We start from the raw sequence: 14289 nt of genomic DNA, 5'->3' as shown, positions 1-14289 counted from the left end.
GGGCGAGCGGGGCGCCGGCGGGGGCGGGGCGCTGGCCCGGGAGCGCTTCAAGGTGGTCTTTGCGCCGGTGATCTGCAAGCGGACCTGTCTGAAGGGCCAGTGTCGGGACAGCTGTCAGCAGGGCTCCAACATGACGCTCATCGGAGAGAACGGCCACAGTACAGACACGCTCACCGGCTCTGGCTTCCGCGTGGGTGAGGGCCTGGGGGGCTCCAGCTGGGGGGATGTCGGGTAGATCAGGCACAAGGACCAGGCAGGATACATAATGCAGCACTGGGCATAAGAGACGGGAAGCTGACGTACAGAGATCCAGAGATCGGGGTCCCCGAGGATCATGGGGGCTTGAGAGCTGCCATCCTGGAGGCCAGAATAGGGGGGCTCCATGGAAGACTGGATTTTGAAGCCTTGGGTTAGAGTTGGGGCCTAGGCTGGGGTCCTGGATGACACAGGCTTCCTGGAAGGTGCTAAGTTGTAAAAGGGAGCCCATGGGGGGTTTGAGAGGTGTGAGCAGGAGCAGGAAGTCCCAGAGAAGGGGGTAAATATTTCCCCAAGAGACAAAAGTCTTTTAAAATGGTCTACTCTTGGCCTGCTGGGAGGAGACACCTGTGTTCTCTGGGAGGAGGAGCCAAGGTCAGGACTAGGGTGAGGGAGTTAGTTATTGGCAAAGTCTGAGATGGGAATGCTTTGAGGCCTAAGAAGTAGAGTGGAGTGCATGCCTGGTAGAGGGGCCAGTTTTGGTCCTCAATCAGCTCCGTTTCCTAGGTCATCCTTATCTGTTAGCTCAGATATTCTCAGAGCTGTGCCCCATGATGACTCCAATGGGTCAGCTCAGAGCCCACTCCTTCCTTAGCATCTCTTCAAAATGCAGGCTTGGGGCTCAGGACTCCTCCCCTAGGGCCCTATGGGCCAGGCAAGGGGGGAGGTGTCCCAGCAGTAATTACCCTCCTGGACAGGGTAATTAGGCCGTGCCCAGGATGGCACCAGTCAAACAGCCCCTCTCACACATTCTTATGTTCACTCACCCACTCCAGACCTAAGGAACCCCACTCATGTGGTTCACAGTTCTCACAAGATGGGGGGGGCGGTCCGTGTATGGGGCAAGCAAGCACAGACTTTGGCATGGGACACAATGATTAGTCCGTGTTTCTGTTTTGTTGTCTCGGGTGTGTGTCTGCAGTCACTGTCCGGGAGTGTTTACATAGTGAATCTGTGTTTGTGTCAGAATGAGTCTGTGTGTGTGATGAAATGACTGTGCATGTGAGTGCATGTATGTATGCCCAGCCTCTCAAGGGACTCCTGGTCATCCTGCGCAGCCTGCTGTCTCCATCCATGCTGCCCACATCCCCCAGGCTCAGTGCCCAGGCCACAGTGGGCGGGTGTCACTGGGAGGTCACCCTCACCACTATGGGTGACTCACTGGGAGGCAGGAAGGAGAGGATCCTGCCTCCCTCAGCCCAGGACACACCTCTTCTGCCCTGTGAAGCCTGGTCTCAAGAGGACAGGCAGGATGGGCTGGGCTGGGCTGGGATGCTCTTAGCCTATCCTGATGGTCAGGGATAGATTAGTGCTGTCCTTGTCCAGGAGAACAGCACAGTCACCTTCCCACCCTGGGAAACAGAGCAGGCTAGAGAAGGGTTAGGGATGGAACTCAGACCCGTGCATGACTAGACACACATGTCCAGGGTGAGTAAGTGAGAAGCACAGAGGTTTCACTTTTATTTAATCCCTCCTCTGGGACACAGAGATGAGACCCACCAGGCCGTGCCCTCAAAAGCAGCTTTTATGGTGGGAGAGACAGATATGACTACAATTAAGAAAATGCCAGCCAAGCTGGACAGAGGATGGAGAGGAAAGTGTGAGGTACAAGGAGAGACACTAGACCCAGAAGGGTCAGATTTGGACAAGCAGAGACAGTAAAGGGCTCTGAAATCAAGGGATGGGAAAGAAGAAAACCATAAGGCATTAGTAGGGGGTAGATGAGCCCTGGGTCACAGCTGTACAAAGGAAGAGCAGAGGAAGGTGGGCCAGGAGAAGGTATGGACTGTGGATAGCCTCAGATGTTCAGGCAAGGATTAAAACAATAAGAGGGGTAAGGTTTCAGAGGAGTGACATGCTAGAGCTTTGCCTGAGGCAGGTGTCTCCAGGCATTCTGGGATTATGAACAGACAGAAGAGAAGCAGAGGCTGCAGAACCTGAGCCAGCAGGGGCAGAGGCCCTGAGGATCAACAGAGGGGTTCTTGGACACTGCAGAGGCTGTAACTAGAGGGGAACGTGGAGCCCGAGTTATATGTGGCTTAACAGGCAAGAATTCCCAGTGGTGAGCCAAGGTGGAAAGGGGTGCTGATTCCTGACAATGTCCTGGGTCCAGATCCTGGTGAGGTTAGAGATGGGATGTCATTGGCAGCTTATGAGCCCTGAGGTAGGGAACAGAATGGATGGAGAGAACAGGAGGATGAGCCAAGAGAGACGGCTGAGACCTGAATTAAGGGGAGAGAGTTTGTGCTGCCAGTTATTCCGTACACAGTGTCACACAGTGTCACACAGTGTCACAAGCATCTGTGTAGGCATTGCCTCATTTTAGGGAACATTGCCAGAGATGTGGGTCCTGAGCCACGGGCAGGGGAAGTAAGTGCCTCAAGATCAGACATAGAGCATATGGCCTAGCTGGGATTTAAGATGGGAATTTAAGATTCTAGGCTCAGAAGGCAATGTCCATGTGTGTGACAAGTTACCAAAATCAGCTTCCCAGTTAGGATCAGGCCAGTGGTTGGCAACAGGGAGACAGGATGTGGGTGATGATGGCCTAGGCCCTGATCCACCTCCTCTCCCCAGTGGTGTGCCCTCTACCATGCATGAATGGTGGCCAGTGCTCCTCCAGAAACCAGTGCCTATGCCCTCCGGACTTCACGGGGCGCTTCTGCCAGGTGCCTGCTGGAGGAGCTGGAGCTGGCACCAGCAGCTCAGGCCCCGGACTGGGCCGAACCGGGGCCCTATCCACAGGCCCGCTGCCGCCCCTGGCTCCGGAGGGCGAGTCTGTGGCCAGCAAGCATGCCATCTACGCGGTGCAGGTGATCGCGGATCCTTCCGGGCCGGGGGAGGGACCCCCTGCTCAGCACGCAGCCTTCCTGGTGCCCCTGGGGCCAGGACAGATCTCAGCGGAAGGTACCAGGAGACGGGCGGCCAGGGAGTGCCGAGATGGGCGGGCAAAGGGTGGGTGGGATCCGGGCGCGGGGGCCAGTCCTGGAGGAGCTCAGCTTAGCGACCCTCCAGCTGCGGGACAGCCCTGAGGCCACCACGCCCCCCACCTCAGTGCAGGCTCCGCCCCCCGTGCTGAATGTGCGTGTCCATCATCCTCCTGAAGCTTCGGTTCAAGTGCACCGCATCGAGGGACCGAATGCAGAGGGCCCAGCCCCTTCCCAGCACCTGCTGCCTCACCCCAAGCCCCCGCACCCGAGGCCACCGACCCAAAAGCCACTGGGTCGCTGCTTCCAGGATACACTACCCAAGCAGCCGGTGAGTGAGTCCACAGTTCCAACAGAGCAGCACTTCTAACTCATCAGGATCACTGTGTGCAACTATTGAGTGTCCCAGGTTGGGGCTTAGGGTCGGGGGAGGGGGGAGGAAAGAGGCCTCCAGAGGGGAGGCAAGTGGGGCGGGGCGCTTTGTGATCTCTCTACATCGCTCCCTCTAGTGTGGCAGCAACCCCCTGCCCGGCCTCACCAAGCAGGAAGACTGCTGCGGTAGCATTGGTACCGCCTGGGGACAGGGCAAATGCCACAAGTGCCCACAGCTGCAGTGTGAGTACCCAGCTCTGTGGGGCATCTCCTATATGATGACCCAGCCATCTTTCTTCCATCTCTGCAGTAGGAGTCCTCTCTGTCCCCTCCCAGTACCCTCTTTTCCCTCTGGCAGACCCCCAGTGATCCCCTACCTCATTGTCAGCCTGTCTTTTCTCTGCAGACACAGGAGTGCAGAAGCCAGGACCTGTCCGTGGGGAAGTAGGTGCCGACTGCCCCCAGGGCTACAAGAGGCTCAACAGTACCCACTGCCAAGGTGTGGCCAGCCAGAGAGTCTGTGGATTGTGGGGTGGGCAAGGTCACTGGGGTAGGGTCTCAAGGTGGGACAGAAAGGTGGCTAAGGTCGAACCCTGAGATTCTTGGAGCAGCTTGCTGCCATCCTGTAGCCCAGACTACAGGGATCAAATGACTTACCACAGACATCAATGAATGTGCAATGCCTGGAATGTGTCGCCACGGTGACTGCCTCAACAACCCTGGCTCCTATCGCTGTGTCTGCCCACCTGGCCATAGCTTGGGCCCCTCCCGCACACAGTGCCTTGGTGAGACTTGGGAGTTCCTGGTCCTGGGAAGTCACCAGGCATGGGTGGGAGGGGTGAAGGTCACAAGAAGTTAGTGTGGAGTCAAGCGTTAATGGCAGAATATAGGATCAGTGATCAGGGGTACAGGGGTTGCATAAGATCTGAGGTTAGAAGTCACATGGGATCAGCGTCCTATAGATCACTAGTTAGATGGGAAGGACAAGTGATGTCCAGAGCAGCTAGAATCGGGTCAGAGGTCACATGGATTTCAGGGGGTCACATGAGGTCAGGGCCATAGATTAGATAGATAGATGATAGATAGATAGATAGATAGATAGATAGATAGATAGATAGATAGATAGATGATAGATAGATGATAGATTGATAGATGATAGATGGATAGATAGATGATAGATAGATAGATCAAGAGTTGTCAGAATCAGAGAAGCAAGGTCTGGAACAGCTGGGCAGAGGGATGTGGGCAGTGCCCTCCACTACCACTCCTGCAGCTGACAAGCCAGAGGAGAAGAGCCTGTGTTTCCGCATGGTGAGCCTGGAGCACCAGTGCCAGCACCCTCTGAACACACGCCTCACCCGCCAGCTCTGCTGTTGCAGTGTGGGTAAAGCCTGGGGGGCACGGTGTCAGCGATGTCCTGCGGATGGCACTGGTGAGCCAGAGGGCTCTAGCAGGCTGTGTGGGGGTGGGGAGGCTCTATCTGTGCCCCTGTCCAGGAAATAATCACTTCTGTGTCCACTGTCTTGACCACAGCTGCCTTCAAGGAGATCTGCCCAGCTGGGAAAGGGTACCACATCCTCACCTCCCACCAGACACTCACCATTCAGGGTGAAAGTGACTTTTCCCTTTTCCTGCACCCTGATGGGCCACCCAAACCCCAGCAGCTACCTGAAAGCCCCAGCCGGGCACCACCACCTGAGGACACAGAGGAAGAGAGAGGTCTGGCCTGACCCAGAGATTCTAGATGCACAGATAAAACCTTGTAGTCTAACCCTCTAAATTTGAAATCCCTGACCCAAACCACTGACCCCTTAGGCCTGACCATCTGACCCTGACCCCAAGATATGACTGGATTATGAGCTCCAAAGGACCTTGCTCAACCATTGCACCTTAGACCAGGCTTATAACCACTTAAAAAAAAATAAAATAAAATAAAAATACCCTACTCCCAGGATCTAACCCCTGACCCTTGGTCCAGAGGCATGACATTTGAACACTCAGAGACCCACCATAACCATATAGTCCTAGCTGTTGATCCCAGACCTGACTGCTTCTCCCCCCATCTCCCGTCCCCCACTAACAGTTTCCCACCCGCTTCTCTTTTAGTGGTGACTACGGACCCAGTGAGTACAAGAGCCCAAGTGGAGGGTGGGCAGGCAGGGGAGCCAGGGAGGGTTCATACACCTGTCACCTGCAGCCAGTGAGTGAGGAGCGGCCAGTGCAGCAGAGCCACCCCACTGTCACCACCTCTCCTGCTCGGCCCTACCCAGGTGAGCTGAGCACTGCAGTGGGGAGCAGGGGGTATCTTCAGGGGCTAAGTCACCTGATGGTGCTAGGGTAACAGTAAATTCTGAGTGATGAAGTCCGGGTGTGGCCTACAGGGTGGGAGGCTCAGTCACTCCTTATTCCCTGACAAGTCTGTGCCTCTGCCTGTAGAGCTCATTTCTCGACCTTCGCCACCTACTGTGCACCGGTTCTTGCCAGACTTGCCTACCTTCCGAAGTGCAGTGGAAATTGCCCCCACTCAGGTCACAGGTAAGGCCTGCCCAGCAGGGCCACGTCCTACATAGGCCAGACACCCAGCTTAGTTTTTTCTTCCTCCCATCATTCCCTAGTCTAACAGGCTAACACTTGCCCAGAGCTGGGTGCTGGGGAAGTTCTGGTGAGCAGCAGAGATCCCACTTTGCCCTCTACTGGACCTGGTAGTATGGTACTCAGTGAAAACAGGGTATTCGTCCATTTAACTTACATTTATGGAGGCCCTACTATGTACCATACTGCTCCTGTGGAGGTGCTGGGGATACCGCAGTGAACAAAAGCAAGTCAAAATTGCCTGTCCTTGCAGAGCAGACAAAAACAAAAACAAAAAACCAGATCTAGCCAGGTGTGGCTGCTCACACCTGTAATCTCAGTACTCAGGAGGCAGGAGGATTGCCTAGAGTTCAGGGTCAGCCCGGCTATAATATGAGACCCCCCCTCAAAGCACATCAGTAATTAAAGTTTAGAGTCTCATATGCTATTAAAAAATGTCAGAGAAAAAAGAGGAAGTCTGAAGGTTGTAATACTATGTTGGGTGTGTAGGGTTTTAAAGATTGCTAGAAATTGAAGAGAAGTGGAAAAGGGAGAGGCATTGGGTTGAGAACATTCCAGGGAAATTAAGTCTGGGGAAAGGCTTAAAAGTATGAATCATTGGTGGAGGAGGGAGAAACCACACTGAACCAAGGGACGTGAACCAAGGTCAGTGCAGGGAGCCTCGTTAACAGCTTGGGTTTGATGCCAGAGGTTATGGGAAGTATCTGCACAGATTTGAGCATCGTCCTTGCCAGCGCAGACTCTGTGCCAGGCTCTGTGTGACGAGCCCTACGTACTAAATATTGCTTCACTTTCTATCTCTGAAGCGAACAATGATTGCCTCATTTTCAGATGAGAAACAAAGCTGAAGCTCAGAGAGGTGTTTAGTAACTCACCCCAGGTGAGCCAGAGACAAGCCTGTGTCATGTGGACTCCAAAGCCACATTCATCAAACTTGACTGTAACCCAAGGCCTAGATGAGCTCCTAGGATGAGGGCTCAGGTGGAAGGCTGACTGCCCTGGGGACTGTGGAGGACAAACAAGGTGCCTAGGGAGGGTAGGAAGGAAGCTTATGGGCAAGTACTTCAGACAGAGCAGCCTGCAAAAGCCAGGTATGTTTGGGGCAGAGCAGAGTTCAGCATCACCCTGGGCTGGAGAGGGTAGGGATCAAAAAAGAGGGAGAGGAAGAAACGGAGTTCTGGGCTTCGCCACCAAGAGGATCTGGGAAGGCATCCATCTCACCATATGGGCATAGCTGCGGCACAGGTTAAGGTTCCCTAGGATAGGGGCTTTTGTCAACCATTGGAGAATAGAGGGCCCTGGTCCTTGGGGGCAAGAAGTCACTGACAGAGGATATTGTTACTGCAATTGAGGCTACCAGGCTTAAAGTATTGAGGTGGCTGAGGAGAATGGGGCCGGGGTGGGGGGGATTTCAGACAGAGACCTTTGGGTATTGAGAAGATTGGGGCACTAAGGGAGATGTGGTTTGAAGCGACTGGGGTCAGTCTTTTGTAATGCTGGAGATGGAAGTAACTGGTCATGGGGTGGTGACAGGGATATCAGGGATCTGGGGTCCTGGTTTGGGATTTTCTGGCATCAAGATATTAGGATTATCTAAAATGAAGATTTAGAAACTCCTAGGATTTGAACACGAGTGTGCAGGAGGTCACCGTGTGAACTGGCTCAGATATCCTGGTCAGTAGGACCAGGTGTCAGCATCTCCCTTGGGGGTGTGGCAGAAAGCCAGTGTTCCCTGAGCAGCCCCCTAACCCGCTCTGCCATGCTACAGAGACTGATGAGTGCAGATTGAACCAGAATATCTGTGGCCATGGACAGTGTGTCCCTGGCCCCTCGGACTACTCCTGCCACTGCAACCCAGGCTACCGGTCACATCCTCAGCACCGCTACTGCGTGGGTAAGTGGGTGCGAGGATAAAGGAGCTAAGGGTGGGGCAGGAAAGGAGCACTCAGGCAGGTAGCCTCGGGCAGCCAAGCCAAGTGCTAACTTGCCTTTAATGTCTCCTGCCTGTCCTATCAGATGTGAATGAGTGCGAGGCAGAGCCTTGCGGCCCAGGGAGAGGCACCTGCATGAATACTGGTGGCTCCTACAACTGCCACTGCAACCGCGGCTACCGCCTGCACGTGGGCGCTGGGGGCCGCTCATGTGTCGGTGGGTGCCGCCAGCCTGGGGCTAGGTTGGGTTTACTGGGAGGAATGGGCTCTCCTCTCAGCTGTGTCACACCCCTGATCTGCCCCACTCACCATCACATCCCCTTTCTTCTGCCCAGACCTGAATGAGTGTGCCAAGCCCCACTTGTGCGGCGATGGAGGCTTCTGCATCAACTTTCCGGGTCATTACAAGTGCAACTGCTACCCGGGCTACAGGCTCAAAGCCTCCCGACCGCCCATGTGCGAAGGTGGGGGGACCCGTCCAGACCGAAGGGGGGTTCCTCAGCCGTCCCTCGGCTGGGGATGGGGGTGGGAGGCTTGCATCCATCTCTACCCATTTCTGATCTTCGCAAATTGGGGTCCGGGAACCGAAAGAGTCCATTTTGCCTTGATTTGTAACGGAGGGAGGAGCAATGGAGGATCATGAGTGCTGGCCCAGCCACGTTGTCCCCAGACTTGTCCCCCCCCCCCCCCACCACGCAGACATCGACGAATGTCGTGACCCTAGCACCTGCCCTGATGGGAAATGCGAAAACAAACCTGGGAGTTTCAAGTGCATCGCTTGCCAGCCGGGCTACCGCAGCCAGGGGGGCGGGGCCTGCCGCGGTGAGGGCGGATCCGGCACCACCTGGAGTGAGGGTGGGGTGGGGTGGAGTGGGGTGGGGTGGGGTGTGGAACCCGGCTGGCCGCTGCTAGGGGAGCCTCGAGGGCGGGATCTCCTGGATGTACAGCCCCCTACAGCCACTGGGGAGGAGAGCCTCACCCCACCTGCACTCACTGTGCAATCTGAAGCCAGCTCTCCCTGCTGCAGACATCAACGAGTGCTCAGAGAGCAGCCCCTGCTCTCCCGGGTGGTGCGAGAACCTGCCGGGTTCCTTCCGTTGCACGTGCGCTCAGGGTTATGTGCCGGCCACCGATGGTCAGAGTTGTGTGGGTGAGTACCAGCATGCTCCTCAGGCCACCCTCCACCTGCTCACTCCTGAAAGTCAGAGAGTGAGTCACCCTGTAAAACTGGTGGATGGGAGGGGATTAATTCATCCACCAGCTCACCAACCCAATGGGTCATTTCCTCAGCGAAGGGGGTTGCATGGTTAACAGGCTTGAAATTTCTCTCCTAAAGCATGTTATTTAATCTGAAGGAAAAGAAGATATATCGAGGGAATCATTAGTCCTCTTCCCAATGAGAGTGTTTATTATGCACCAAGAGACAGAATTCAGAGAAACTGGGGAACGTGACACTTTAGACTGCAGGGCCAAGGGACCTGAAGGAAGGAGGCCTGATTTTCTTTAAAAGGCCATAGGGATTAGCCAAGCAAAGAATGGATGGATGAGTGGGATGAAAGTAGTGGCCTGGGATGCTGTGAGATTGTGCAATATTAGAACAAATTGCCTGGGCTCTGCTGGCTGTCAGGATGAGGGAGAGCTGAGTGATGGACCCTTCAGGTGTCTGACACAGTTTGCTGCTCACTGGGATAGGTCCCTGGGAATGGGCCCCTTTGACAGGGAAGATGCTGAGCTCCATGTTGGACAAGCTGTGTTGCATTGTCCCTGTGGGTCTCTCAGCCAGAGATGACAGTAGAGGCTGAGCTATGTGGGTTCGGAGTCTTGGGCCAGACATGCCTATCTGGAACCATGGACCATGGACTGTGGGGACTACAGAAGGTTGAGATGGGCCTACTTAGCCAAGGAGGTAGGGTCACATAGGGGAGCATCTAGCAGAGCCTTGTGGACACTGATACTCAAAGGCAGGTGGGGGTAGGATCTTCAGGTAATGGGAACGGTAGAAGGGACAGTAGACAGTGGGTAGGTACACAAACACCATCTGAGAAACTGGGGAAACACAGAAGAATGGGAAGAGGGGGAGGGTGTCTCTGGTGAATGGATGAAGGATGGGAAGACCTGAGCTCATTAGTATCAGACATGGCCCAGGAACCCTGGAAGCACCTGGCTTGGACAAGCATGCACAGTGTATTATGTGGGGGCAGGGTGAGGACCCCATGCTTTGCAAGAATTCTGCTGGCCTCAGCTCTGTGCTCCAGGCAAATGGGCAGCCTTGGGAAAACGATAGCTGAGGCCTGAGGCCACCTCCAGCCTGGCCCTCCATCACTCTCCTGTGCCCTGCAGATGTGGATGAGTGTGAGGCTGAGGATGTGTGTGACAACGGCATCTGCACCAACACGCCCGGCTCCTTCCACTGCCAGTGCCTTTCTGGCTACCATCTGTCAAGGGACCGGAGCCACTGTGAGGGTGAGGGGTCCTACAGCCTGGGTGCTGGCCTGTTCCTCCCTACCCCAGGATCTCTGCTGCCCAGGTCTAGTCCCCATCCAGATCCCAGATGTGGTGACCAAGGGCTCTGGGAGTGGGGGGGGGGGCTTAGGCAGCCTCAGGCTATATGTATGGGGTCAACCAATGAGATTCAGCAACCCTTTGGCCTTCTACAGACATTGATGAATGTGACTTCCCTGCGGCCTGTATTGGTGGTGATTGCATCAACACCAATGGTTCCTACAGATGTCTCTGCCCCCAGGGGCATCGGCTGGTGGGCGGCAGGAAGTGCCAAGGTAATGAGCTGGCTGAGGGTTCCTAAAACGAGTGGAGGGCAGGGTAATCCTGTGGACATGGGATTTGTGGCCTTCTGTCTATCCATCCATCCAACATCCATCTTTCTACTTGTTTAATGACAAGGATAAATGGCAGCATCTCTGTGTCTCACTAGGTGCAGGCATTCTGCCAGCTCTTTAGAGATGCAGTAGTCTAACCCATCAACTCACTTGCATGTGCATTCACCACCACCAAGAGATAGTTGTACACTCCGATTTGCCAGGTTCTGTGCTCTGTACTAGGTGTTTCAGCAACGACCTTGGGCTCCCACATTGAAGGGGGGGCATGTAAATGGACTCTTAGCTTCAGGGTGCAGGTGCCAAGAAAAGTTTGAACTACTAGTTAACAGGAGGTGACTATGGACTTGAAGCATAAAGGTGGTGTTCTAGCCCCAGGAACGGCATTTGCAAAGTTCCTGGTTGTGTGGTGAGTGGACAACTGCCCGGAGCAAAGGGTTGGAACGAGTCAGAGTGATGGAGCTGAGCATGATGGCATGTGTCTGTCAGCTACTCAGGAGGCTGAGGCAGGAGGACTTCAAATTCAAGACCAGCTTAGGGTACATAGACAGCAAAAATGTGATGGGACTAAAAGGTGGTGGAAGACCAGATTGAAGGTATTCAAGGGCCAGTGGAGGACCAAAGGGTTTACAAAGGCTGACAGCAGTGAACATCACCCACACAGATAGACCATAGGAGAATTCTGTGACATGCACTTTGAGACCTAAGTGGAAATTCAGGTTCTGAACATGTGAGAGGCCTTGAGGCACACCCCAGGGAAAGAGGGGCTGGGTCTCCCCAGAGCCACATCTGCCCTTGCTTCTTGATCTCCTTGTACCACCCAGATATAGACGAGTGCAGCCAGGATCCAGGCCTGTGCTTGCCTCACGGGGCCTGTGAGAATCTCCAGGGCTCCTATGTTTGTGTCTGTGATGAAGGTTTCATGCCCACCCAGGACCAGCATGGCTGTGAAGGTGAGTGTATGTGACTAGATAACCCCCCCCACACACACACCCCACACAGCTGGGACTCAGAGATGTGTCCTGGTCCTATCTTCTGAATTCTGGGAATAGGAAGAAGTCCTCTTTGCCCGAGGGGAGTGTGGAGGGGCCAAACCTCTCACACAAAGAGCAGAGCCAGGGAACCTGAAAGAGGGCGATGCCGGTGGTGGGTACATTAGACAGAACCGAAGCAATGTGTCTGCATGTCCTTGAGCCGTCATTTCCTCCTCAGAGGTAGAGCAGCCCCATCACAAGAAGGAGTGCTACCTGAACTTCGATGACACAGTGTTCTGCGACAGTGTATTGGCCACCAATGTCACCCAGCAGGAGTGCTGCTGCTCACTGGGGGCTGGCTGGGGAGACCACTGCGAGATCTATCCCTGTCCAGTCTACAGCTCAGGTCAGGAGCTGGGCACGCAGCTCCCGTAGATGCCCAGTTTGTTCAACAGGAGGGCAAATGGGGGGTGTGTGTGGGGGAACATGGTTTCCCCTGGGTAGTTGGGAAAAATGAGAACTTCCAGGTGGAGACTGATGTGTGGCAGGTGCTTAGTCCTGCCTCTTTTCCTGCCTTGCAGCCGAGTTTCACAGCCTCTGTCCGGATGGAAAGGGCTACACACAGGACAACAATATTGTCAACTATGGCATTCCAGCCCACCGTGGTAAGCTCCGCCCTGGCTTGGCTTGCCGCTGCTGCTTAGGTCCGGCAGTCTGGCACCGGCTCAGCCCCGCCCCAGTAGTCCCCGCCTCTCCTGGGATGCCCGGCCCAAGCGTGGGAGCCTAGGGACCTGGGCCTCCTAGGAAGCACAGGCGTCTGGGCACCCACGCTGCGTCACCCCGCAGACATTGACGAATGCGTGTTGTTCGGGGCGGAGATCTGCAAGGAAGGCAAGTGCGTGAATACGCAGCCGGGCTACGAGTGCTACTGCAAGCAGGGCTTTTACTACGACGGCAACCTGCTGGAGTGCGTGGGTAAGAGCAGCAGGTCCCCGAGTGATGGGGGTCCAGCATCATCCGGGAGACGCCCAAACTGCTCGGACTCCCGGCCTGCCCGTGTCGCCAGCTATCTTCCTCCCCACAGACGTGGATGAATGCTTGGATGAGTCCAACTGCCGGAACGGAGTGTGCGAGAACACGCGTGGAGGCTACCGCTGCGCCTGCACGCCGCCCGCGGAGTACAGCCCGGCGCAGCGCCAGTGTCTGAGCCCGGAAGAGATGGGTGAGGCCCGGGTGGGCAGCTGCAGAAGCCGGAGGGGGCGGAGCCAGGTTGAGCTGTGATGGATACACGCCCCGCCCCCTCGATGCCGGGGTCAGGTCACGGTGGAGCCCTGGGAGCCCACAGCACAACAGGTGGGGTGGAGGAGGCAGGGTGCCCGCGCCCCCGGCTACCACCTGCTAGGAGGGTCTTCTTCCGCAGAGCATGCCCCGGACCGGCGGGAAGTGTGCTGGGCGCAGCGTGGAGAGGACGGCATGTGCGTGGGGCCCCTTGCCGGGCCCGCCCTCACTTTCGATGACTGCTGCTGTCGCCAGGGCCGCGGCTGGGGAACCCAGTGCAGACCGTGCCCCCTACGTGGCACTGGTGAGCTGCCCCCCCATGGGGGGGTCGAACCTGAGTACACCGGGGTGGCTGACTCTGTCCCATCTTCTAGGGTTCCAATGCCCGACTTCGCAGAGTGAGAGCAATTCTTTCTGGGACACCAGCCCACTGCTCCTAGGGAAGCCTCCTCGAGGTGGGTGAGGTGGGGGTGGGCACAGAGGCTGCTCAGGAGGTTGTCGGCTGGGGCAGAGTTCACAGCCTATTCCTCTGGCATAGATGAGGACAGCTCGGAGGAGGACTCCGACGAGTGCCGCTGTGTGAGCGGCCGCTGCGTGCCTCGGCCCGGCGGGGCGGTGTGCGAGTGCCCGGGCGGCTTTCAACTGGACGCCTCCCGAGCCCGCTGCGTGGGTGAGCCGGGCCGAAGGAGGGCAGGAGCGGGTCGGGGTGGAGGGTGGCACCATGCTGGGACTCCCGGCAAAGCCTGCATTTGACACCCCCGCCCCTGCAGACATCGATGAGTGCCGAGAGCTGAACCAGCGCGGGCTGTTGTGCAAGAGCGAGCGCTGCGTGAACACCAGCGGCTCCTTCCGGTGCGTCTGCAAGGCCGGCTTCACGCGCAGTCGCCCACACGGGGCCTGCGTGCCACAGCGCCGCCGCTGACGCCGGGGCCTGCCTTTGGCTGGTGATGCCGAGGGTTTTCTTCGCTGAGAGAGGAGACGAACTGCATCTCTTGCTCCTGCCCCATATCCAGGCACGGACCCAGGGATCCTTCAGGGCCCACAGACCCTTCCCGTACCCCAACACCCGAGGGTGCTTCTGTGCAGAGGGCTGCCTGCCATCCTCGCTGAGGACCACGCCTAGAAA

At 56.2% G+C, this 14289-nt stretch overlaps 2 protein-coding genes across 2 annotated transcripts in view; both read left to right on the top strand.

The window, feature by feature from the left end:
* The window catches only part of LOC115068283 (translation initiation factor IF-2-like), a 1579-nt gene extending 1487 nt beyond the window's left edge, over positions 1-92 (top strand). The window contains exons 5-6 of the mRNA XM_029558194.1: positions 8-42; positions 80-92. Coding sequence (XP_029414054.1) covers positions 8-42; positions 80-92 — 48 coding nt within the window. The remainder of the gene's footprint in view (positions 1-7; positions 43-79) is intronic.
* Ltbp3 (latent transforming growth factor beta binding protein 3) lies at positions 7-14235 on the top strand. Its single transcript, XM_008822184.2, has 27 exons — positions 7-194; positions 2833-3162; positions 3311-3513; positions 3692-3797; positions 3961-4053; positions 4217-4339; positions 4828-4986; positions 5088-5273; positions 5661-5677; positions 5752-5824; positions 5991-6089; positions 7915-8040; positions 8163-8294; positions 8413-8541; positions 8777-8899; positions 9105-9227; positions 10418-10540; positions 10735-10854; positions 11736-11864; positions 12124-12291; positions 12467-12550; positions 12732-12860; positions 12970-13107; positions 13306-13467; positions 13538-13618; positions 13702-13833; positions 13934-14235. Exons 1-27 carry the CDS (start codon positions 131-133, stop codon positions 14083-14085), a joined length of 3504 nt encoding a protein of 1167 aa, XP_008820406.1. The 5' UTR covers positions 7-130; the 3' UTR covers positions 14086-14235.
* Positions 14236-14289: the final 54 nt, after the last annotated feature.

This window comes from Nannospalax galili, unplaced genomic scaffold (genome assembly GCF_000622305.1).
Source record: "Nannospalax galili isolate Female #2095 unplaced genomic scaffold, S.galili_v1.0 scaffold1328, whole genome shotgun sequence".
NCBI lineage: Eukaryota > Metazoa > Chordata > Mammalia > Rodentia > Spalacidae > Nannospalax > Nannospalax galili.
Note: the sequence above shows the minus strand (reverse complement) of the source record. Positions and strands in the feature narration are given on the sequence as shown.